Genomic DNA, 27,777 nt, shown 5'->3' on the forward strand with positions numbered 1-27,777 from the left:
TTTAAATGGAGGTTATTTAGAATTTGTCCTCTCTTTCTTAATTACAAAGAAACCATTAGGACTGAGACAGTGATTACCAGCATGGTGTTTGTGCTATTCTGTATGAAATGGAAGGTTCTTAATTGACTTCGATACGCTCTGATGCATGAGAAAGCAAGAAAAAATCTGCTCCTTACGAATGGAATAGGACTGACATGTGACTAGATTCTTGCTCCTTTTGAAGAGATTCACCACTGCGAACTATGTGCAAAGTAGTAATCTTATCACTGTATACCAGGGAGCTGTTAATTACCAATGTATTGTTCTTCAGCACTAGGAGTCACTTGCAATGCTATTATCGAGACTTCGAACACATGCACTGATCCCGTTGTTTACTATCATAAAGACAGGGGTGGAGATCTAGCAGTAGTGATCAGCGCTTGCAAGTCGAGGCGTGGGAATGGCAACCAGCGGGCGAGCCTTCTTCATCACGATCCCAAACTTCTCCTCCAGCTCCAATGTCGTGCCCTTCGGCAGCTCCCAGTCGAACGAGTGCAGCAGCGACGCCACCATGTACATGACCGCCCTCTCCGCCATCGCAATCCCGGCGCAGATCCTCCTCCCGGACCCGAAGGGGAAGTAGCTGAAATCGTTCCCGCTGAAGTCCCACCTGTCGGCGTCCGCGAACCTCTCCGGCCTGAACTCCAAGGGGTCTTTCCAGATGGCGGGGTCTCTTTGGATCGCCCACACGTTGACGAAGACCCTGCTGCCCTCGGGGACGGTGTAGGCGCCGACGACGCGCGTCGAGCTGGGGCAGTGCGGGACGAGGAGGGGGAGGGCCGGGTGCAGGCGGAGCACCTCCTTGATCACCAGCCCGAGGTAGGGGAGCTTGGGGAGGTGAGACTCTTCCACAATGCCGTCCTTCCCCACCACATGGTCAAGCTCCCCCTTGGCTCTTTTCATGACGTCCGGCTTCTGCATCATCTCAGCCAAGGTCCACTCCATCGTGTTAGATGTGGTCTCTGTCCCACCCACCACCATGTCCTGCCCACAAGCGTTCATGGCAGGCTTGAATTATTTGGGAAACTTCTAATAATGCAGAGGAATGTAATAATGTTCCTAATTGCACAGCTTCATCATCTTGGGCTAACACTTGCATTAATAGTCATAATAGTAAGTGCCGCATTTAACACTAATGCCAAAGAAGCGTCTGATGTTGGAATATCATGCGATGATGCAGGAGAATTGACTAACGAAGTTGAAGGTATATATATATATATATATATATATATGTATGTATATATATATATTTATGTATGTATACATGTATGTATGTATGTATACATGTATGTATGTATACATACATATATATGTATGTATACATACATATATATGTATGTATACATACATATATATGTATGTATACATATATATATGTATGTATACATACATATATATGTATGTATACATACATACATGTATGTATACATACATACATGTATGTATACATACATACATGTATGTATACATACATACATGTATGTATACATACATATATATGTATGTATACATACATATATATGTATGTATACATATATATATGTATGTATACATATATATATATATGTATACATATATATATATATACATACATATATATATATATACATATATATATACATACATATATATATACATACATATATACATACATATATATATATATATATATATATATATACATACATATATATATACATATATATATACATACATATATATATATATATATACATACATATATATATATATACAAATATATATATATATATATATATACAAATATATATATATATATATATACAAATATATATATATATATATACATACAAATATATATATATATATACATACAAATATATATATATATATACATACAAATATATATATATATATACATACAAATATATATATATATATATATATACAAATATATATATATATAAGAGTTCTCAAAGATAACATAAGAGTAAGAGTTCTCTAATTATAACATAATGATAGAAGCCTTATCATTATATTATTATTATACGAAAAACTTTAATATCGAAATATAAAATTAAATAATAATAGATCTAATTTATAATGTGTACCTTTCGATGTCATTCAGAAAGCTTTTACATAATCTATGGACGTAGTCATTATATTCGAATGATTTCAATATACAAGGAGAACTAGACTTGTTTTTTTCTTTCTTCCTATCCTAACCATTATGTGCGATAGATTAGGGACAAAGGGGAGATGAGTGAATATCTGTAATCTCTCAATAGTATCATGTATTCTCATCTCTTTATCTGTGTATCCACGTATTCACATCCATATTGAGTCTCTAGAAGGTATATCCTTTTATAGACTATAGTAGAGGGAGTAGGATAAGTAATTAGGAGAGTCCCTCCTATTAAAGTATCTCTTGAGGAATCCTACATGATGGTATCATGAGAGTATCGTCGACTGACGAGTCGACCCGGTTGGTCTACTATCGAAGGTACAAGCTCATTCAGGTGTCTCTTTCTAGCTGATGTGGAAGACTTTGTGAGGTAAGACCGCATAGGCTATCCGATTGGAAGTCATTCTGTTGGTGAGGACCTAGTTCAGGATGGTCATGTAAGTGAATTGGGATCTTTCTAGTTGTTAGGTTTCTCCCCGAGGGCTGGGTCATTTAGGTGTCTTCGGGTGATTGGCAATTCTATATGATAGGCTAGTGCCGGGGGTTTCCAGCGCATCGATCCGGTCGAGGTATGATCTTGGGGTCTTCATGCCGAGTGCATGACTAGGGAGCATGTAAGCTTGACCTAGGTGCATCTCTCGGGTTTTTATACTGAGGTACACGACTAAAGAGTGTGTAGGCTTGGCCTTGGTGTAACCCTCAGGGCTTCATGCTAAGGTGCTTAGCTCGAGAGCAAGTCCTTTTTAACTTCACTCATCCAAGGTGCCACTCTCGGGTCATCATGCCGAGATACATGGCTATGGAGTGCATAGGCTTAGCCTAAGTGCAACACTTGGGGCATCTCGCCGAGATGTATGGCTAGGGAGCGTGTAGGCTCAGCTTAGGTATAGCCCTCAAGGCTTCATGCCAAGCTACTTCGCTCGCCTTTTTAGCTCTATTCATCCAAGGTGCCACCCTCGAGCCTTCATGCCGAGATGCATGACTAGAGAGCGCGTATACTCGGCCTAGGTGAAGCCCTTAGGGCGTCTCACCGAGGTGCATTGCTAGGGAGCACGTATGCTTGGCCTATGTGTAGCCCTCGGGTTTTTATGACGAGGTGAATGCCTAGGGAGCATGTAGGCTCGACCTAGGTGCAGTGATACCGGGGAGGGTAAAAATGCATAATGGATTTCCAAATAACACCGATGGAAAATTTGTTCAGATAGAAAATGTCATAGTAGACAAGGAAGAACTGATACCAGAAGCACTAATGAAGCAGCTTAGATAAAAACGAAAAGTAGCTCACCACCAAGTTTAAAATCGCAATGGGATACAGAAAGTTCACCACCCAACGGAAATTAAACGAGGATACAGAACTAGAAAATAAAAGACTCACCACTCAAGGACGCATCCAAGAGATACAGAGTTTAAGGGGTTCTCTAAGAGCTTTTGCCCAGATATCATCAGTTTCTAAAATCCTTTCTAAGTCCTAAACACCAAAATAAATACTAGTGCATGAAACAACCCTTCATGCATAGGGAATTTCGAAATTAAGTGTTTACATCTACTAACTAACTATTTTAATGCACTCATTGGTAACGAAGAAATGTTCACAGCTGCCAACCAACTCCTTTAATGCATTCCTTTATCTTGAAGAAAAGCACCTTGAAACAGTTTTAACTTTGTGCAGAGAATATGTTGATGAGCTGTCATATTTGAGTGTGCTGAGATAAAGATTATGAGGCATCATTATTGACTGAAAAAGATACTAGATCATAATCAAGGCTCATATAATCAGATTGTAGTAAATTAGACACTCCCGTGTCAATCTCCCCCGGTTGAATGAGACTTGTCCTCAAGTCTTCGTTTGATTTATTAACATGATTATAAAAAGGACTCAAATCAGCCACATTAAATGTTTGGGATACTCCGTAATCTTCAGGTAGCTCTATCTCATAAGCATTTCTGCCAATTCTCTTAAGCACCTTGAATGGACCATCAGCCTTTGGTTTCAATTTTCCAAATTTGCCCGGTGGAAACCTCTCCTTCCTTAGATGAATCCAGATCAAATCACCTGCATTAAACTCCACATGTTTTCTGTGTTTGTTGGCAGCATGCATGTACCTCTCATTTTGCTTCTTAATGGTTGCTTTCACACCCTCATGCAGCTTCTTTATCTGCTTAGCTCTTTCATCAGCATCTCCACTAAATTGCTTTGTTATAGAGTGAGGGATTAAGTCCAAAGGACCAGTAGGATTAGCACCATAAACTACCTCAAATGGACTCTTACCAATACTATGATGCATAGAACGATTGTAAGCAAACTCAATTTATCGAAGAATGACATCCCATTGCTTAATATTCTTGCCAACATAGCTTCTAAGTAAATTTTCCAAGCTTCGGTTTGTTACCTCAGTTTGCCCATCGGTTTGTGGATGATGCGAGCTACTGAAATTTAAAGAAGTACCCAGCTTCCTCCAAAGAGTTCTCCAAAAATGACTAACAAATTTTGAATCTCGATCAGACACCATAGTTCTTGGAATACCATGCAATTTAACAATCTCCTTAAAATATAAATCAGCAATATGAGATGCATCATTTGATTTATTGCATGGAACAAAGTGAGACATTTTTTAAAATCTATCAACAACAACCATGATAGAATCCTTGTTCCTTTGAGTTCTAGGCAGTCCCAAAATGAAATCAAGACTCACATCCTCCCATGGAGCATTTGGCACTGGTAATGGAGTGTACAACCCAGAATTTTGACTTCTTGTTTTTGCCAAATGACATAATCGACATTGCTTCACATGTCTATCCACATCTCTGAACATTTTAGGCCAGTAGAAATTTGATTGAACAAGAGCTAGAGTCTTATCCCTACCAAAATGTCCTCCCAAAACACCACCATGAGCTTCAGCTAGAATTACTTGTCTCAAAGAACAAGTTGGAACACATAAAGCATTAGCTCGAAAAAGAAAACCATCAAAGATCGAAAATTGTTGAAAGGAACCTGATTTGCAATTCTACCATATCGAGCCAAAATCCACATCATTCTCATATAGATCTTTGAATGTTTCAAATCCAACCACTTTGACTTCCATTGTTGATAATAAAGAATGCTTTCTTATCAATGCGTCAGCAACTATATTTTGAACACCAGATTTGTGCTTGATTGTAAAGTTGTAAGATTGTAAGAACTCCACCCAAGCTGCATGCCTCTTGTTTAGCTTGTGCTGATGATTAATGAACTTTAATGCCTCGTGATCAGAATATAGAACAAATGGCTTGGCGAGAAGATATTGACTCCAATGAGACAAAACTCGATAAATCGCATAAAACTCCTTATCATAAGTAGAGTATTTCTTTCTTGTATCATTCAGCTTTTCACTAAAAAATACAATGGGCATTCCATCTTGACTCAAAACAGCACCAATTCTCACATTAGATGCATCACATTCAACTTCAAACACATTATCAAAATTTGGTAGAACTAAGATAGGAGCCTCAGTAACCTTTCTTTTCAAAAGCTCAAAAGCATCGTTAGCCTCACTAGTCCATTTGAATTTGTCACATTTCAGACATTCGGTGATTGGAGCGACAATAGAGCTGAAACTCTTGATGAATCTTCTATAAAAAGATGTTAAGCCATGGAAACTCCTCACATCATGTAATGAAGCAGGTGTTGGCCAATTGAGAATAGCTTCAACCTTACTTTGATCCATCATGATTCCATCTTTTGAAACAACATACCCCAAAAACACCACACTAGAAGTAAAGAAATCACATTTCTTTAGATTAGCATAAAGTTTTTGCTACCTCAAAATACGAAAGATTTCTTTCAGATGACTCATATGCTCCTCTTCACTCTTGCTGTACACCAATATATCGTCAAAATAAACTACAACAAATATTCCAATGCATGGCTTAAGTATGTGATTCATAAATCTCACGAATGTGCTAGGAGCATTAGATAGTCCAAATGGTATAACCAACCATTCATATAAGCCTTCTCTAGTTTTAAATGTTGTTTTCCACTCATCTCCGGGCCTCATTCTTATTTGGTGATAGCCACTCCTCAAATCAATTTTTGAGAAAATACAAGCACCACACAATTGATCAAGGAAGTCATCTAACCTTGGAATAGGAAAGCGATAGTCCACTGTGATTTTGTTGATGGTGCGACTGTCCACGCACATTCTCCAAGAACCATCCTTCTTAGGCACTAACAAAGCAGGAACCGCACAAGGACTCATGCTCTCCCAGATTAACCCTTTTTTAACCAATTCATCAACTTGCCTTTGAAGTTCTTCATGTTCTTTAGGACTCATTCTGTACGCAGCCTTATTAGGTAGAACAGCCCCCGGAATAAGATCAATGTGATGTTGAATGTCTCTCAAAGGTGGAAGGCCATGTGGAATCTCTTCCGGTATAACATCTTGAAATTCTTCTAGAATTGGTTGCATGATTTTCGGTGTCTCTTTATGTTGTTCGTTCTCCTCTACTACCATTAGGGCCAAAACATGACCGCCCTTGTCCAATTCATATCTGCATTCTCTATAAGAAATAAAAGCACTAACTTCCTTCTTTGGCGCACTGATTTCGGAAGGTTGTAATGGAGCTAAGATAATCTTCTTTTCATTCACTTTAAAAGAATAAGTATGTTTATAACCATCATACAACACTCTTCTATCATAATACCAAGGTCTTCCCAATAGTAAATGACAAGCATCCATAGGGGCAACATCACACCACACTTTATCTTTATAATACTTGCCAATAGAAAATGAAACTAAACATCTTTTAGCTACCTTGATGTCATTTCCTTTTTGCAACCAACATAATTGGTATGGATGTGGATGAGGGATCGTATCCAACTTCAGCTTCTGCACCATCTCCAAAGAAACCACGTTCTCAAAACTGCCACTGTCGATGATCACCAAGCACACCTTGCCAAGTGAAGTGCATTTAGTGTGAAACATATTTTTTCTCACCCAACTTTCATCGTCGGCCACATATGACACTTGTAAACTACGTTGCAATACAATAGACAAACCATGATCAGCATAAGTAATCTCTTCCTCATCATCATTGTATTTTGGTTCGTCGTCAGCTTCATCTTCGCCTCCATCACTATGATCTTCAACCAAAGTTACAATCCTCCTATTTGGACAATCCGAAGCAATATGCCCAAAACCATGACATTTGAAGCATTTTCGACCACTTGGGGTAGAAGAATTAGGTGTTTTTTTGTTGCCAGTAGACTCTTCACCCTTTTCTTGCACCTTCGATATCACATTGCTTTGGACAGTAGGCTTGGAACTTCCTCCTTTTGTGTAGCCTTCTTTTGAGCCATACCGAAAACTCTTTTCAAACTTCTGTTGCTTTTCAACTTTTAATGCCAGCTTGCTCATATCATTTAAAGACCAATATGGCTGTAGCTGAACAACTTTAGCAATCTCATACTTCAGACCTCCTAAGTATCTTGCAATTATTTGCTCTTCCGGTTCCACAAGCTCTTCTTTTAACATCAAATTATCAAATTCTGCAGTGTACTCCTCCACACTAAGATCTTTTTGCTTGAAATCATGTATTTTGAGAAAGATCTCTTGTCTATAATTATCAGGTAAATATTTTCTCTTTAGCTCCCTTTTCATTTTCTCCCATGTAACGATCTTACTCTTCCCCTCACGTTCTCTTTGTTTCTTCAGATTTTCCCACCAAAAAGATGCATTCCGCCTGAGTTTGAGTGCCACAAGTTTGACCTTCTTTTGTTCTGGTGGTTCATGAAAATCAAAGATTCTTTCTACTGTATTAAGCCAATCGATAAAGTCATCAACATTTATTTTCCCTTCAAATTCTGGAATATCAAATCTGGGATTATATTTATTCTGCCACTCGTCTTAGACTTCATTTCTTCTCCGACATCTTCTTGACTCCCTTGGAAGATGAGGTGTTTCATCATCAGAAGTAAACTGTCGAGCGTCATTTTCATGCTGGTTGTGTCTACTTTGAAGTTCATCGATTATTTCATTTTTTTCTTGTAGGCTACGTAGTAATTTTTGTAGCTGCAGCCTCAACGACTCAGCGTCATCTCCATGGTCGCTACCTTCACCAACTACATCTTTTCCATTCCGCCTTGCCATGACCTCTAGCCTTTAGCTCTGATACCAAACTGATACCGGGGAGGGTAAAAATGCAGAATGGATTTCCAAATAACACCGATGAAAAATTTGTTCAGATAGAAAATGTCACAGTAGACAAGGAAGAACTGATACCAGAAGCACTAACGAAGCAGCTTAGATAAAAACGAAAAGTAGCTCACCACCAAGTTTAAAATCGCAATGGGATACATAAAGTTCACCACCCAACGAAAATTAAATGAGGATACAGAACTAGAAAATAAAAGACTCACCACTCAAGGACGCATCCAAGAGATACAGAGTTTAAGGGGTTCTCTAAGAGCTTCTGCCCAAATATCATCAGTTTCTAAAATCCTTTCTAAGTCCTAAACACCAAAATAAATACTAGTGCATGAAACAACCCTTCATACATAGGGAATTTCGAAATTAAGTGTTTACAACTACTAACCAACTATTTTAATGCACTCATTGGTAATGAAGAAATGTTCACAGCTGCCAACCAACTCCTTTAATGCATTCCTTTGTCTTGAAGAAAAGCACCTTGAAACAGCTTTAACTTTGTGCAGAGAATATGCTGATGAGTTGTCATATTTGAGTATGCTGAGATAAAGATTATGAGGCATCATTATTGACTGAAAAAGATACTAGATCATAATCAAGGCTCATATAATCAGATTGTAGTAAATTAGACACTCCCGTGTCATGCAGCCCTCGGGTCTTTATGCTGAGGTGCACGACTATGGAGTGCATAGGCTCAGCCTAGATATAGCCCTCGGGGCTTCTCACCAAGTGTACGACTAGAGAGCATGCAAGCTCGGACTAGGTGCATTTCTCGAGTCTTCATGCCAAGGTGCACAGTTAGGGAGCACATAGGCTCGACCTAGGTGTAGCTCTCAGGGCTTCTCATTGAGTGCATGGTTAGGGAGTGTGTAAACTTGGCCTAGGTGCATCCCTCAGGTCTTCATGCTGAGGTGCACATCTAGGGAGCATGTAGGATTAGCATAGGTGTAGCCCTCCAGGAGCTGAGCTTGGCTGCATCGAGGTAGAGGATCTAGCTCGTCTAGGGTCAGACTCAACTACATTGAAGCAGGAGTCCAGACTCAGTTGTGTTGAAGCAAGAGTCCAGACTCATTTGAAGGTTCAACCCAACCGCATTAAAGCAAGAGATTGGATCCACCCGGGGTCGGATTCACTTGCGTTGTAGGCAGTTTTTGGTATTGCGGGGCATATATGGTGTGCCACCTTATCTTGATAGCATACACCCCTTTCTATGGGGTCCTCCTCCGTGGGTTTGATTCACAGAGGAATCTGAGCTCCCCTTTTCCATTTCTAGTGCTTCTATAGTTGTACTAGGGTAGGCGATGCGATCTTCGCTAGTCATTGCTTGCATGGTCCATAGGTATATCGTTATGTCAAACCGATGCCTATTAGACAAGGAGTTGTTTTTATATAGTATTCTCTTGTTTTTCTTCTTCTATCGTTGTTTCTTGTTGTTGGTTGTTAAATTCTTCAGTGCAAACTAAGATGTCCTCCTCCTCTAATAAAACTCTGCCTTCTCCTTTAGGGTCGTCCTCTTCTGGCGATGACCTTCTGATTGCCTTTAGTCCTCTTTCTCGATACCAACGGGGTGCTGAAATGTTAACGTCCTCCTCCCGAAAGGTAGTTCAAGTGAGCTCTTCATTCATGGAGAGTGAACCTTTTGAGACTTCTATAGTCCCTTGGGACCTTATGCGAATAAAGGAGGTCCATGAATGCAGTTCCTGGTGACCTTGTTATAGTTAGAGGCATTGCACAATTGCTTCCGGGTTCTATCTAATAGAAGATAAGATTTCTCCAACTATATGAGGAAATCTCTCTATTCTGTTGAGGAAAATCCTTTATTCTATTGAGGAAAATCCTTCCTCCTAATCTGTATATGTATAAATAGGAGAGGGACATGCTAATGTATTTAAGCTTTTTCACTTCTTCAATAAAGCTTCTTCAATAATTGTTCTTATCTTCTATTATTTTTATCATGGTATCAGAGCAGTGAGAAAGTGAAGTTTCGCTCTTGCCTTCGGCTGAGAAAAGCAAAGCTTTGCCCTTGCTTTCGGCCAGCGACCAACGCTGCTATAGCCAAATTCCTAAGAGGCTCCATGGCTAATCCTCATCTTCCTCACCGCGATAGTCTTCGTTGATCTGCCAACAGTCAATAGACTTAAGGAGAATGAAGGGTGAACTTAAGGGGAACGAAAGGAACGCCTGTGCCCTCACAGCAATAGTAATCGCAGCAACAGCAACGATATGCTCTTGCTCTACTCACGAAGCCTCTCGTTCGTAAACCATTCTTTGCATCGATCCAAGATTGGTATCCTTGATAGGAGCACGGGGGCAAGATAGAAGATAAGATTTCCCCAACTATATAAGGAAATATCTCTATTCTGTTAAGGAAAATCCTCTATTCTATTGAGGGAAATCCTTCCTCTTAATCTGTATAAATAGGAGAGGGGCATGTTAATGTATTTAAGCTTTTTCACTTCTTCAATAAAGCTTCTTCAATAATTGTTCTTATCTTTTATTATTTTCATCACTATCGAAGTTTGTTCTATTCGTCGCTGGGGATAAGGTTCGCCCTTTCTATTGGCTCTCCAAAGGGTTCTACCTCTCCATCGATGCTATGGAGGCAGGGTTATGCTTTCTTCTTCCTCGAGTGGTGGCTTCCTATCTAGGATATTGGCAGATTTTGCCTTCCTAGATGGCGCCAAATTCTTAGTGTTTCCTGAGAGTCTTCCTCAGGGTGTGCAACGATGTTGGGATGGGGCCATCTCGTGACCTCTTTGCCTTGTGCTTTCGGTTAAGTCAAGGGCTAAGTAGTTACTACCTATCTCCTCATGCGGAGTTTAAGATAAGTGGAGCAGCCGCCTGTAGCAAGGGGTCGAGAAGTTACTTCTTCAATGTTAGCAGAAACCAAGATTGGGGCTTCCTGGTGGTTTGGGCAGTGCACACCATAGATAACACGTTGCACCCTGTGTCCTCAATTGAAGCCGAGACCCTGGAGAGCTGAAGAGGCAGCGCCTTTCTGCTAGTCATATGTGCCCTGCAAGCCAATCACGTGAGTGATGGCACGTGTGACTTGACATGCAGTCTTTTTGCTTATTATATTTTAGCATTTATCACTTTATATTGCTTATTGCATATATATATATATATATATATATATATATATATATATATATATATATATATATATATATATATATATATATATATATATATATATATATATATATATATATATTGTAATGTCCTTGGATTTGTGCAATGGGATTCAGATCATGATGATATCATGATAATGAGACCGATTCGCCTTTAAACACAGATCCTAAATAACCCTGGTCATAGGTTACTCGAGAGGAACATCGAGATAACCCGATAGATTGGTGTATTGTATACCCATCCATATGATGGATACAATTGGTCTCATAGCTGCTCATGTGGGGACACTAGGGATATAATACATATGCTCATTGGGGAATGAGTTCACTAATTGATCCACTAATTGATCCGCTTACAAAATGCTAAATGGTTCATGATGCCTTATTGTTAGACAGTGATTTTGTAGTCTCAGTGGTGTATCTGGTCCTTAGACTTAAGACACCAAGGATGTCCTGTATGAGTGTTCCACTCTTTGATACCAGACATATGTTTGGATGTCCCAGATCTAGCACCGCCGATCATCGAGAGTGATGGTCAACCTTACGAGGGCTCTTGAGTGTCGATAGAGGGTCATCTATTCTTGGTGTCATGAGAGGAATATCTCATGTGTTCTTGCTCAGACAAATCCTTGGCCAGGGTCATTTGGATTGAGAGAGAAAAAATTCTCTTAGAGAATTCGATTAGAGCGAGACTCGAGTAGAAACCGTGTGGGTCTGACAACACCATGCCCAATATACGGTCTCTGAGATATTATATGGATGAGGGACTATAGGTACATGGTAACTAAGGATAGATAGGTCAAATGAATTTGATTCCCCTGTATCGTCTAGGGACTACGACGTAGTGGCGTAGTACGTCCGCAGTCAATAAGTCAAGTGAATTATTATGGAGATAATAATTCACTGAACCAAAAGGAGTTTTGATAGGTATGACTCATGACTAGCTCGATATTGGCCCTAGAGGGTCACACACATATGATACGCATTGTGATGAGTAGAGGTTCGGATATGAGATATCCACCGGAGCTCCTATCTTATTGGATATCCAATAAGCCCATGAATTATTGGATCCTATGGATGAGATCAAATAAGCACCCATGAGAGATTATTGGATAGAGATCCACTAATCTAAGAGGCATGGATAGTTGGATGGAGATCCAATACCCAATAGGGCAGGATCCATTAGGGTTTGACAGCGGACCTCTATAAATAGGAGGGAATCAATGGTTCATAGGCTAGAGCCTCTTTGCTTACCTCTCTTATTCTCCTCCCCCTCTCCACCTCAGCCTGGAGTTTTAAAGAGCATTGTCGTAACCCTGTTGTGTGGATCACCACTAGAGAGGAGGGCGCTTAACCTCCTTCACCCTCTCCTAGAGATTTGCAGGGATTCAGGGATATACGATCTCCCTAGGTAATTGAGTTTTCTATCTCACACGTGGTTTTCTGTTTTACGAATTTTTGTGCACCAATCTTCGTACGACGACGAACATATCTTTGGGAATTGAGGATTTTATTTTCCGTTCTTCTGTTGTGTATGTGATGTCGCCCCCAAGATTTCCCAACACTTTCTGCTCATCTCTCTGGGCCTAAGGAGGGCCTGTTGATGGGCGAGCCATTGTCGTGGGCCCAGGGCTCCTTTTGTGGCCCTCCTATCAGGGCCTCCGAAAGCTCAAAGGCTGGCGCCAATCTATTCAAGGGGGACACACAACTTCTTACGAGGATTTTGACTTCTTTGGGGTCCTTATATGAGCACAACGTTGCAGGCCTATACCCTCGAAAGAGGCATTGGGGCCCCTGCTGAGGTCCTCGAGCCACAACATAGGCCCCGGAGCCACTATTCACGGAGGAGTCATTGCCCGTGATAATAGAGGTGGCTTTGTTTCCTAGGTCGAGATCACCTATGGGGGCAAGGGCCTCCTAAGAGCCATCATATCATTCTAGTGGGTTCCTTGGCTGGGCGTCCCGATCCTATTACTATCACTTCTCCAAGGCCACTATTTGGGTTGACCCTAGAGCCATTTGAATAGGCTTCCTTTGGGTAACAAGCATCACCACTCCAGCCCCTAATTGCTCCATTCCCTGAGGTCACAGATCCACATATGGAGCCATCTATTGAGGAGGACCCTAACCTGTCACTATCTTTGATAGGGGAGGGTCCACACGTAACTTCTTTGGACCCATCCTTGGGTCCACCTACAGCGACACCACCATGTGAGGGGGTGGCTGAAAAGCCCTTCACCCCCTAGGGGAATGACGCCATCGAGGGTTTGCTAGTTATTCCCCCACCTTTGTGTGCCAATGCCTTGGTGGGCTAGAACTTCTTCGCCCCCTGCTTGTCAGCCACTACTGAGCTTGGTTGCATGGCTCCATCCCTAGGTGCCAGCCTGAAACCGCATTGGGAGGGGCTGATCGAGGACCAGCGATTGTGGGAGGAGGTCAAACCGGCCGCCAGCTACTATCGAGGCTCACTCAGCCCTATCTTAGTTGGCCTGGTATACTGTTGCCCGCTAGAGGTACTAGCTAACCTCTATTCTTGCAATGAAGTCCCGGTAAGGCCCCTTCCTTGAGCATACCTTATTATTTTCTTTGGTCTTCCTCTTTAGCTACCTTGCTTTTGTAGCACCATAGCTACGTGATAATGCTCATCGACTATCTACGAGATGCGGGGACACTAATCAGCCAGCCCTCTCAGGCTAACTTCGCCTTACAAGCTCAAGTAGTGGTCCGAGGAGGAGAAGAAGGTGATAGAAGCTTGGGTTGCATAGTTGTCCTCGTAGCTAACTTAGGACTGCCATCAAGTCGAGGAGGTGGAGCAGTGCCTCGTGGGGGCATGCAAGAGGGCGGAGGTTGAGACATTCGAATCGGCCTTGGATCTAGACCTAGCCATCCACTATGCCGAAGAAGTTGAGGCACGAGTGGAGGAGGCTCAGGTCGAAGTGGCTAGGGCTAAGTACATGGTTGTCAAGAGCATAATGGAGGGTGAGCAGCAAATCAAAGCCGTTGGGCAAGGTCATTACGGAGAGGAGGCTGTTGGGGGAGCAATTATTAATCAACTCTGATAAGCTATTGGCTACCCGCCTGATAGTTGAGAAGGTGAAAAAAGCCTAGGAGGGGCCTCCTACAAGGAATCAGAGGGGTTTCAATATGGCCTCCGACACTCCAACCAAGCTGTATATGAGTTTGGGTACCAGATCATCACTGGTCGCTTCAAGGCGAGGTACTCTAAACTTGAGGTCGACGAAGACCTGTATGCTGAGCTTCCCTTGAACGTCGAAGTGCTTGCCCCAGTGGAGGTTCCCTTCGACGAACGCTCGACATCCCCTTCGGCTTTGCCTCCTCTAGCCTGATGCAACTGCTAGTTATAAGTGTCATGCAAGCCAATCACGTGAGTGATGGCACGTGTGACATGATACATATTTTTTCTACTCATTATATTATTTGGCATTTTATCACTTTATATCGCTTGTTATATATATATATATATATATATATATATATATATATATATATATATATATATATATATATATATTATAATGTTCGTGGATCTATGCATTGGGAATCAGATCATGATGAGATCACAATAATGAGACTGATTCGCCTTTAAACACAGATACTAAACAATCCTGATCATAGGTTACTCAAGAGGGACATTGAGATACCCAGATAAATTGATGTACTATATACTCGTATATATGATAGAGGCGGCTGGTCTTATATCTGCTCATGTGAGGATACTAGGGCTATAGTGCAGGTGCTCATTTGAGAATGAATTCACTGATTGAACCGCTCACGGAATGCTGTATGATTAATGATACCTCATTGTCAGATAATGATTCCGTTGTCCCGGTGGTGTATCTGGTCTTTAGATTTGAGACACCAAGAATGTCCTGTATGGTACTCCACTCTTAGATACTGAACTTATAGGTCTGGAAGTTTCATATCTAGCACAACCGGTCGTCGGGAATGGTAGCCAACCTTATAAGGACTATTGAGTATCGATAGAGGATTATCCGCTCTCGGTGTCATGAGAAGAATATCCAATATGTTCTTGCTTAGACAAATCTCTCGCTAGGATCGTTCGGACTTAGAGAGAAAGAGTTCTCCAAGAGAATCCGATTAGAGCGAGACTCGAGGAGAAACCCCATGGGCCTGACAGTACCATGCCCGGTATGTTAAATCTCAGATTTTGATGATGAAATCAATTAATAAATTATTAATTTAATCCATATGTTGAGATAAGTGTTACAGGATTAACTACGATAATGAATAAGGCATAAAGCATATGTTGGGCTGGAGTCAAAGATCGGATGATACATCGAAAATTCAAACAATGTGCCGAAAGCTTGTTGAGAGTTCATCAAGAGCTCGCCGAGAGTTCGTTGAGAGTTCGTTGGGAGTTTGCCAAGAATTCATTAGGAGTTCACCAAAAGCTTACCGAGAGTTCACCTGAAGTTCGTCGAGGTTTCGTCAGAAGAACAATTGACATACCGAACAAAGATTACTTAATTATTGCCTTAATTATCATAGTTAGAACTTAGATTGAGTTAGGATTGAGAGTTAATCCCACTAACTCAGTTAAGGGCCAATTAGGCCCAAAACAAGGCTAAGTTAGGCCGGATGGATGGCCCACTCGGCTACTTGGAGCCATGCCAAGCGGTGGCACCACCCAGGGTGGGCGGTGGAACTGCTTGAGGCTCAGCCTCCTAGGTGGTTTAGGTGGTGGTACCGCTCAGATTGGGCGATGGTACCACTGATAGTTAATGTTGTCAAGTAATGGTACCGCCCTGTTAGGTGGTGATACTACTAGAGCCCAGTCTCCGAGGCTTTGTCAAGCGGTAGTACAGCTAGACTAGGCGGTGGTACCGCCCAATGTCAGAGTGTTAGGCGATGGTACCACCTAGTACTGGCTATGGTACCGTCAGTACCTCGGAAATCTAAGATGAGACACTTTTTGGCTCCAATTTTGAAGCCATTAAGGCCTATAAATACTCCACTATTCTCTACATGAAAGAGCAACAAAGTGTGAACAAAAATCTTAAAGTGTTGGGGTGTGAAAGTATTGTAAAAGTGCTAAGTGTCCTCCTCCTCCTTTTCTAAGTCTTGTGATCATTCAAGTGAGGTGTGAGGTTTATAAGGGTTGTCTCCTAAACCTAAAAAAGGATAGTATTGTAAGAAGGTGGTTGGTCTTTGCCTATTGAAGGAAGACCATTAATGGACGTCAGTGACCTTGACGGAGGAGGAATCAGAAGTGGACGTAGGTCACAACGACTAAACCACTATAAATCTGGTATGTTCTTTCCTTACTACTTACTTTCATTACTTAGCTACACTCTGCATTGTACATTTACTTCAAAATGACATCTTCTCGATATGATTTTTTTTTTTACATTTTTATCAACTCGGAAAGATTTGAAATCACAACCGTCATTTTTATTGCTGCACTAATTTATAGCCCCCCCCCTTTTAGTGCAATAGTGATCCTGACAATTGATATTAGAGCAAGGTTACTCTCAATTTGGTTTAAAACCCAAGAGAGATGGCTTTTACCGATAATCATGAGGGTCATTCTATCACACGTCCTCTCATATTCAATGAAACAGATTACACACATTAGAAAACTAGAATGAGGATTTTCTTGATTTCTATGAATTTTGAGTTATGGAATATCATTGAAAACGGATTTCAAAAGTCTTCTCTTCCAACGAACGATTGGAATGATTTGGAGAAGAAGACTTTCTCTTTAAACGCCAAAGCTATAAATGCTTTATTTTGTGCTTTGGATAAAAATGAATTCAATCAAGTTTCTATTTGCGAAACGGCTTATGACATTTACCATACACTTAAAATCACACACGAAGGCACAAGTAGGGTTACGGAATCAAAAAATAATCTTTTGGTTCATAGTTATGAATTGTTTCGCATGAAACCAGGCGAGACCATTGAAGACATATACATCCGGTTTACGGATGTCGTCAATGGTCTAAAAGCACTTGGTAAAAGTTTTTCCTATTTTGAACTCGTTAACAAGATATTAAGATCCCTTCCAGAGAGTTGAGATCCTAAAGTAACTGCAATTCAAGAAGTCAATGACTTGAACAACTTTCCGGTCGAAGAACTTATCAGGTCCTTGATGACCTACGAAATGACATGCAATGCATATTAAGAACTTGAGAACAGAAAGGATTTGATACATAGAACTCAAGAAGATCACTTGAGAGAAAACTCGAGTGATGATGATGATGATGATGATGATGATGATGATGATGATGATGATGATGATGATGATGATGATGACTTGGCACTTCTAACAAGAAAATTTTAAAAAATCATAAAAATAAATAAAACTAAACATGACATTAAAAATAAAATTAAAATTAAAAATGATCAAATAATTTGCTACGGCCCCAAGTGAAAAAAAGCAATTGAAGAAGAACAAAGCTCTAAAAATTACTTGGGACGATTCAAGCAAATCCGAAGATGAGGAGCCAACCAACAAAGAAGTTGCTAACTATGCTCTAATAGCGCTTGGCGATGAGGTAAGTAACTCAATCGAAGCCCATTTATCCTTTGATGAATTATTGAATGCTTTTCATGATTTATTTAATGAATATAAATTAGTTAGTAAAAAGTATAAATTATTAAAAAAAAAGAGCATGCCTCTCTTGTTAGTGAATTCAATAGATTAAATATAAAGTATGATAATAAAATATTATCTCATTGTACAAAATGTGAAAAGTTAGAGATGCTTAAAAAGGAAAATTTGCTACTACATGAAACCTTGGAAAAATTTGAAATAGGAAGTAAATCCTTAAATATGATCCTTGCAAAAAGGGATTATGTTCATAGAAGAGATGAAATCGGCTTTGTAAGTAACACTCACCAAAATCCAATCATCTTTGTTAAAAGTCTAACTTTGTATGTTTCACCTTGAAACAAATGCACCTTTTGTTATAAATTTAGATATTATGCTTATAAATGTCTATGTAAGAGGTATAGTCCATATAAGCTAATTTGGGTCCCTAAAGGAACTATAAATGACTCAATGCAAAATGATAAGTTAGGCAGATCTTTTTATGATGAACCCAAGGTTAAATAGATACCTAAAAGAAAACCACATTTCTTGTAAACATCTCTACAACTGAAAGCTAGGAGCAATAATAAAATTTTAATAGAGGATGCTCAAGGTTTATAACCACATATCCAATACACTTTATAAAGTTCACTAGTCAAAACAAAATAATTTTAATTGAGGATGCTTTATGAAATCATTCTTAATGATATTATATTATGCATGAGGATTTGAAGTAATGATGGTTTAAAATATGAAATTATGTGTTATACTTTTGATCTTGATGATTATTGTGATAAATATTGTCCTTAGGTTTTAAATCATGATGCATGATTTGTGTATGGAATGCTAGAGAATACTAAGAATAAAAATGAATTAAGCTAAAGAACTTTAGTTATTTTTAATCTTGTAGGAAAGTATCTACATTGCTTTCATTGGATTTCTCAAAAAGTCATTTTGATGATGACTTTGGATTTGTCTTGGTATGAGATGATATGTTGATGTTATTGACTTGAGATGTATCATACATGAATCAATTTTTTTGATTCTCAAGAATATTTATCCAAACAAATTTTGATTATTTCACCTGTTTAAATTTATTTATAAGTTTTTTATTAATCATTTTCTCTATAATTCTGCCCTTTTGACTAAGGAAAGGATTTATCCAAATAAACTATAGTATGTCACTAAGATTTCTTAATGTTTATGACTTGAATTATATTATAAATTATCTTATATTTATGATTTGTATGTGTCTGATTGAATCATTGATGTATAAGGACAAAAGATTGTTAGCCTGCATATCTCAGTGCTGTAAAGCTTATACCTTCAATAAAGTGACCACTTGAATGCTAAATACAGAATTGGTATCATCCGCCTAAACGTTAACTTGAATATTTTTATATATTGACTTGAATATTAAATGTTAACACCACTAGAATGTTAAATATGGGTGCTGGACAGTTCAAAGTCAAATGTTGAAGCTTGAATAGTTGAAAGATAAAATTGCAGCTTGAAAAAGAACCAAGGTAGTACACTAGTGGTAGCACCACTAGACTGGCGATAGCACTGCCTAAATAGTAGTACCATCACTCGAAACTATGCCCTATAAAAGGGTTTTTAGGGCCGATGGTAGAATTATCCTCAAACCTTCCTCCACCTCTCCTTCGCACCTCTAAACCCTTCTCCACTTCTTATATAAAATTTTGATTTGATATATTGCATTCAAAGGTCATGATTCCTTTTGAATTCAAGTTTGACTTATCTCAATATGGCATATAGATAAGGAGAGTTAAGGCTAACTCCGTCATCAATTGGTTGTCATCATCAAAAAGGGAGAGATTGATAAATCTCATATTTTGATGATGAAATCAATTTATAAATTATTGATCTAATCCATATGTTGAGATAAGTATTGCAGGATTAACTACGATAATGAATAAGACATAAAACAGATGTTGGGTCAGAGTCAATGATCGGATGATACGTCGAAGATTCGGACGATGTGCCGGAAGCTTGCCGAGAGTTCATTAGGAGCTCACCGAGAGTTTGTCGGGAGTTCGCTAAGAGTTCATCGGGAGTTCGCCAATAATTCATCGGGAGTTCATCAAAAGCTTACCAAGAGTTCACCAAAAGTTCGTCAAAGTTTCACTGGAAGAACAATTGACATACTTGACAAAGATTACTAAGTTATTGCCTTAATTGTCATAGTTAGAACTTAGATTGAGTTAGGATTGAGAGTTAATCCCAGTAACTCAGTTATGGGCCAATTAGGCCCAAAACAAGGTTGAGTTGGGCCGGATGGATGGCCTATTGAATCTTGGATTTTGATGATGAAACCAATTAATAAGTGTTTATGATTTAATCTGCATTTTAAGTGACGCAGGATGCTTTAATCAGGGAGAGACAATTAAAGCAGGAAGAATCATGTTGGGCCGGAGGAAAACATGTCAGAAGATTAGATGTCGGGCTGGAGGATTGGTCGACGTATCGACAAAAGGCTTCGGGCCATGGATTCGGGCATTGGGCCAAGAAGAGCGGATATTACACCAAGTATATCGGAGTTACGAGGTCAACTGACCGATTGGGCAATAGGCCGCAAGAGAGGACAATGCATCGAAGAATCGGATGAAGCATCGACGGACCAATGACATGCTGGACGACATGATTCATGCTTAGTAATAATTATCTAGATCGAAGTGTATTTTTATGTGTGTAGGATTAACTACGATAGCAAGGCATGAAGCAAAATGAAGTTCCAGAGTCAAGAACGTAATTTCATTGGGAGTTCGAGAGTTCGTCGGAAGTCCAGACATTCGTTGGAAGTTCTGCCGGAACCAACAGAAAAGTCCAGGAGCTTGCCAAAGAAGATTGTCGGAACTCGCCAAGAATATCGTTGTAAAGTCCAGGAGCTTGTCGGGAGTCCGTTGGAACATTGTCGACAGATTGTCGGAAGTTCACCGGAAGCTCGCTAGAAGAAATCAGACTTATCTTACTTAGAATATATCTTAGGAATCGTAGTTTGCATATAATTAGAGTTGGGATTGGGAGGTAATCCCATCAACTCTGTTAGGGGCCAACTAGGCCTGAAGTTGGGCTAGTTTGGGCCGGATTCAAGTCCCAACCAGGGTGCTGAAACCTTGGCCAGCAATGGCACCACTAGGGCTGACGGTGGCACCGCTTGGGGAACATCACCCCAAGAAACCTGGGCGGTGGTACCACCGGCAGTAATGCTGCCAGCGGTGGTACTACGCCTGTTCGGTAGTGGTACCACTCAGTACCAGATCCTACGGCGGTAGTACCGCCCAAGAACGATGGTGGTACCGCCAGTACCTAGGAAACATGGGATGAGACCTTTTAGGCTCCAAGTTTGAATCAACTTGAAGCTTATAAATGCCCCTCTCATCCCTAGTTAACATATACAACCATAGAGAATTTAAAGAGGGAAAAACGTTATTATATCTCTTGTGAGAATCCTCCTCTTCTAGTTTAAGTGTTAGAATAGTTTGAGAGAGGAGTGAGTACTTGTAAGGGTTGTCTCCTAAACTCGATAAAAGGATAAAAGGGGTGTAAGAAGGAGGTTGATCTTCGCCTATTAAAGAAAGATCGATAGTGGATGCCAGTGGCCTCGACGGAAGAGGAATCGGAGGAGTGGATGTAGGTCACGATGACCGAACCACTATAAATCGGTTTGCATTTATGTTTTGCTATTTATCTTAATTGCAAACTGTCTTCCTTACTTTACATCAACTACACTTCCGTATGCTTTCAATCTAAAGATATTTCTGAAATGGTTTTCATCGAAATCATATTTTACCGCTGCATTAATTTACCCACCCCCCCGTTTTAGTGCCGACTTATTCCTAACAATCAATTTATCAAGTATTAGAAAAATATTTCTATAATGTTTGATTTAAAACATATAAAAGTTATGCTTATATCTTTTACTTTTAGACTAAATCTTATAGTTCTTCTTCACGTGACATTTCTTGTCATTGAAGTAGTACTTTACTACGAATATTTTTTTTTAGTTTATATAGTATTTATAAATTTAGATAATTTATGTTTTAACTTTCTTTTATTGTTATCCACTCCTTATTTAGTACCCAAATATTATGAGTATTTCTTACTTTAATCTTAATTCTTTCTAAAAACATATACTAGTTAACTTATTTAGGTTTTACATATCCTTAATTTTATTATTTAAAATTTAAATGAGTAAAATAATAATAAATAAAATTAAAAATAAATTATATAAGAAGGAGCTCAATTACATTCATGCTCAATGCTCTTTAAGCTTAGCTTTGCAAGCCATATCGAGGATATAATATTAAATTTCTCAAATATTATCATATTGAATTACAGTTAGTGTTTTCATTAATATATAAGTCAATGACTTATTAATAAATATAAATTGATCTTTAAATATTTTAGTGTGCTAGTTGTATACTGTAATGATGTCCGGATATTATTAATAATTATCATAAAACTGAGTATTTTAAATCTTTTTTATCATTTATCTCAATTATTTGTTCTACAAAACTTTTAGTAGCTAAGTCTGTGATTCTTTCAACCAATCTAATGAAGGTGTAACACACCTAATAAAAATTACATATACTCAAGTCATTGATAATAATTTAATCTAAAAAATATAAGGGCATTTATTAGAAAATAATTAAGAAAGTATCATTATAATAAAATAATATAATATTAAAGTTTTAAGTTTTTTAATAAATGCTGAACTATTAATATCATATCTATTTTACATTTGGATTAAATATTGACATATCTAGTATTCATATACAAATATTTATGGAGAACTGATACCATTCTCGTAGAATAGAGTTGCTACCTTTGGGTATATAATATAACTTTAAACTATAAGAATTTTCAAAATAACATCACCATACCCTATCATATAATTATTTGAAATAGATTATTCTTTATGATTATTTAAATCTCTTAATTATGTGTGTTATTATGAATGTTATTTTTTTAATGATATTTAGGGTTAATTTATAAGTTATTGGTCTAGGCCAATTTGATAGCTATAAGTTTAATATCATAAAATAAAATATAATTTAAATTATCTTATAAATGATATAACTTTTATTATAATTTACATCTTATAAGTCTACCATCATAAACCACTTTGGTAGCTACTAGTCAAATAAAATTTAGGGATATCAGTTACAAATAATATTCATAAAATTTCTTCAATCTAATTTATGCTAAAATAGTTTAATAATAATAATCATAATATTATTGAACATTAGTCAATATAAAAAAACTCATATGATTACTGTAATCATGATGAAATATAAATCATGCCTTTTTGTAAAAAATAAATATTATTTCATAATTTTAAATATATGTATATGAATAACTAAATAAATGTATATGAACAATACTTAGATTTTTATTTATCATATATAAAATGTTATTAATATGTTATATGAGAAAACTATTAAAGAAAACCATAATTTATATATTTTTTTAATTTTATATGTAACTCTTCTAACAATCAACTCTATTTAATTGGACAGACCTATAACCGAGCTTCCCAAATTAGCTTCATAGATTTGGGTGGATCATTCACTCAATTAGACTTATCAAGATTAAAGTTGATCAAAATTTATTTTTTTCCTTGAATTTGATCAAAAATTAATTAATCGAAACTAAATCCAATCAAATAGTCAAAACACAATAATGATCAAGTTCGATCCAAATATTTGATTAATTTAAATTAAATTAAATTAATTTTATAATTAAGGATATAAATAAAAAAACTTTAATTTTTCAAGGGTAAAACTATAATTTTATTGGGATATGTAGATAAAATATATAATTTTTGAAGGGTAGAATTGTTAAAAGGACATAGATTAAAATTTTACTAATTACATAGAGGTAAAAATCTCCTTCTATTTAAAAGAAAGAAACCCTAATTATACTCCCTTTATGTGATCACCATCGCTTACACGTCGCCCGACAATCCTGTTGGCCTTCGACATCCAATGACGTCGACCGTGGCCAACAGATGACGCTGCAATGGCATTATTGCAACTACCATAACCATTATAGGCAGCAATGATACTGTTGTAACCATTGCATGCAGTGACAATCGTTGTAGCCACCACATGCATCTGTAGTGGTCGAAGTTGCTACAAGCAACAACGTTGCATAGCCGTAGCATGAATTATAGCTGCCGCAAGGTTGCTGTAATCTATAGCACTTTCACTACATACATAATCACCACCCACGATTGGGCTAGCGACCATCAAAGATTACCGCCCTTAACAAAATAATGGTCGATAACAAGTTATAGATAGTGTTCCATCAATCAAACACGAGAAACTTCACATATCTTATAAGCAAGTGATAGGACAAACTTTATAAAAAAGCGGATTAGCAATACAGATGAATCATTCATGGATCGTAAATAAAAATCAAATAGCATATTTTTTATTTTATAAACATGATTTTGATATCAATTGTAAGTATAAAAACTATCCTTATGCTACTATTATACAAAAAATTTTAATACTAAAGTATGAAATCAAACAACAATCGATCTAATTTATAATGTATACCTTTTGATGTTATTTAAAATACTTTCATTTGATTTTTAAGCGAGCACACTTTCATTCGATCCAAAAGCTATAGTGATACTAATATGTTATTGGGCTAGCAGCCCACAGATTTAGCCCATAGTGGGCTTGGGCAGCCCACAGCCCATACCCCCTCTTAACTTAACCCTAATTAACATTAGGGGGGTGTGGTGGCTGTGTTTTAGAGGCAGAAAAAGGTTATAAAAAGGCAGCAACGTGAGAGAAGGAAACAGCCACGGGATTCCAAAGAAAATGAGGAAAACAAGGCAGAAAATGAAGAGAAAGAAAGGGAAGAAGACAAGGACAACGTAAAGAGACTGTTCTCAATCATCTAGCAGTGTTCTCATCTCAGGTTAGATCAAATCTATAGTAGACTCTTGCTGTGATTACTTGGGGAGGTTTTAGATATTATAGACAATGACGTGATCCTTATATCCGAGTTATTCTTTTGAGATTGTTGCTAAGGTTTAGGGCAAGAGATTGAGATTTGTATATTCATTATTCTCATAGTGGATTATCTCTAGTGAACTAAACTCACATTCTCCTCTCTTTCTATCTTTCACAGGACCATTATGTGCGATAGATTATGATAAAGGAGAGATAAGAGAAGATTTATAATCTATCATTGACTAATTTACGTGACTAATAAGAGAAGATTTATAATCATCTGATAATATTATGTATCCCTGTCTTCCCTTATTGGTATATCCACATATCCATATCCATACTTAGTTCCTAAAAGGTCGTGTGTCTTTATAAGTGAAAACAAAGGGTCTAAAATAAGTAATTATGAAATTTCGTTTCAGCAAACTTATTTCCTAAGTAATTATATCATAATTGAGTTTCTTTTCATTGATTGATAATTATAATTAAAATCTAATTATATCTATAATATATCTTATATAGTTAGATAGAACTATATAAACTAACACAATGGAAATATTCCATTAGCATATTAACAAATGATTTTATATATATATATATATATATATATATATATATATATATATATATATATATATATATATATATATATATATATATATATATATATATATATATATACTAGTGGATAATTATGTATGTATTCTAGTGTCCCAAATGTTTTCTCTAATTATGTATATATTCTAGTGTCCCAAATGTTTTCTCCCATCAATTTTGACCTCTAGTAGCGTCAAGCTACGGGGCCACATGAGAGGTTTCGTGAGATGCTGGGTCAACTCGAAAATGACCGGCTGTAGAGCGTACCATTAAATTACACCTTTAAATAAGTAAAATTATTCGAAAATTTGTTAAATATTCTTATTTGTTTGATTATGTAATATTCGATAAACCGATAAAACATCAAATACATGACATCTAAAATCAAAGGAATAGAAAGAGAGAATACTGACCATGAGAAGCGCTTTAACGTTAGTCATGGTAAACGGCGTCTTACCGTCGCCACCTTCCGTCTCCAACCTTAGCATGAACTCCAAGAAGTCGTCTCCTCCCTGCTTCTTGCCTCCCCCCTCCTCCAATTTCCTCCTCCTCCTTTCGATGATCGACTCGAAGATGCGATCGAAGCGCTCCAACAGGACGTGCATCTGCTTCTGAATCCCCTGCAGGTCGAACCTCGCGAGCCCCGGGAAGAAGTCCGACACGTTGGGCTTCCCCAGCAGCTCCGTTATCTCCGCCACCAGTTCCTGGAACTCCTTCCCCACCACGCTCCGCTCCTCCCCGTCCTCAAGCGTCCCGCCCCACAGCGTGCTCGTGATCACGTTCATCATAGCCAGGAACATTTCCGCGCCGACGTCCACGGGGCTGCCCGCGCGCGCCCGGAGGCTTCTGACCACGGCCCGCACCTCCCGGCGGCGGAGGTCGTAGACGGCGTCGAGGCCGGCGGGGCAGAGCATCTCGCGGACGCAGGCGCGGCGGAGCATGCGCCACACGGGCCCGTTGGGGTTCCACACGATTTCGGTGCCGCCGCCGTAGGTGATGACGCGGGCGGCGGCGGGGACGTCGCGGTTGGCGAAGGCCGCGTCCTGGTCCTTGAGCACCTCGCGGGCGAGGGAGGGGGAGGTGACGACGACGGCGAGCTTGGCGCCGAGACGGAGGCTAAAGATGGGGCCGTGGGCGCGGGCGAGGCGGGCGAAGTAGGAGTGCAGATCGGGTTCGAGGAAAGGGAGGCTACCGACAAGGGGGAGGCCAATGGGGCCGGGGGGGAGGGGGGCGGACCTCGGGCGGCTGTGCCGCCGGAACCAGGCGGCGTACCACAGGGCGGCAAGGAGGCAGGCGGCGGCGTAGACGAGGAAGCTATCCATTTACTTTCTTTCTTCTGTGCATGCCAAGCAATAGGATGTGGTGAGTGTTGTACTCTTATCGAGTGGGAATATGGCCGGTATCTGATGTTTTGATGGGTGAGAAGATACCCTGTTGTCGGGTAACAGTGGCCACACAGAAGCCACCAAATTTCCGATGACGAGAACGCCTCCTTTAGTTTAAGATGATAATTAAAAATACTTAGCAGAGTAGGAGATGCTAATTGATCTGTTTTCTTTTCTCTTTCCCTTTTTTTTTTTTTTTGAGAGAAAAGAATTACTGCTCAGGTTTTCCTGTATTCACTCCCAGATCGTATTTTTCCGTCCGTGGGGGCTGCACGGTTCCTGTATTCACTCGATTCCGGCCTTTTCGAATCCCAGCGGTTGGCGGGGAGGACTAAAATGATTAGGTTAGGTTCCGTTAGGCCTTCTGTGGAGCCGACACGAAACGGCGCCTTGAATTCGATTTGACTCGACGATAGCTGAGTCTCAGCGAGTGCTGATTTGACTCAAACAGTTTCTCGTGTCTCGAAAGGGTACGACCGCTTGGGTGGGCCCCCCTCCGCTTTGTCGAATAAAAACAAGGGATAAATACAAGCGTCAGTGTGAATCAGTAATATGTGGGTCCCACGACCGAGCAAAAAACAAGGGATTAATATTTATAAGAAGGACATCGAAGCATAAAAATACTAGTATAGCTTTTTTTTTTTTGTTTGGGGCGTATCATCATCATCATCATTGATGCGGTCTGCACCTGCACCTGTTTAAGCCGTGACCTC

At 38.9% G+C, this 27,777-nt stretch overlaps 1 protein-coding gene across 1 annotated transcript; it reads right to left on the minus strand.

Annotated features, from left to right (window-relative positions):
• Positions 1-245: 245 nt before the first annotated feature.
• On the minus strand, positions 246-27,075 carry LOC103973361 (geraniol 8-hydroxylase-like). The gene is made up of 2 exons (XM_009387906.3): positions 26,093-27,075; positions 246-1,023 (listed from the first exon to the last, which is right to left on the minus strand). The coding sequence occupies exons 1-2, from the start codon at positions 26,999-27,001 to the stop codon at positions 400-402; spliced, it is 1,533 nt and encodes a 510-aa protein (XP_009386181.2). The 5' UTR covers positions 27,002-27,075; the 3' UTR covers positions 246-399.
• Positions 27,076-27,777: the final 702 nt, after the last annotated feature.

Source organism: Musa acuminata, chromosome BXJ2-7 (assembly GCF_036884655.1).
Source record: "Musa acuminata AAA Group cultivar baxijiao chromosome BXJ2-7, Cavendish_Baxijiao_AAA, whole genome shotgun sequence".
NCBI lineage: Eukaryota > Viridiplantae > Streptophyta > Magnoliopsida > Zingiberales > Musaceae > Musa > Musa acuminata.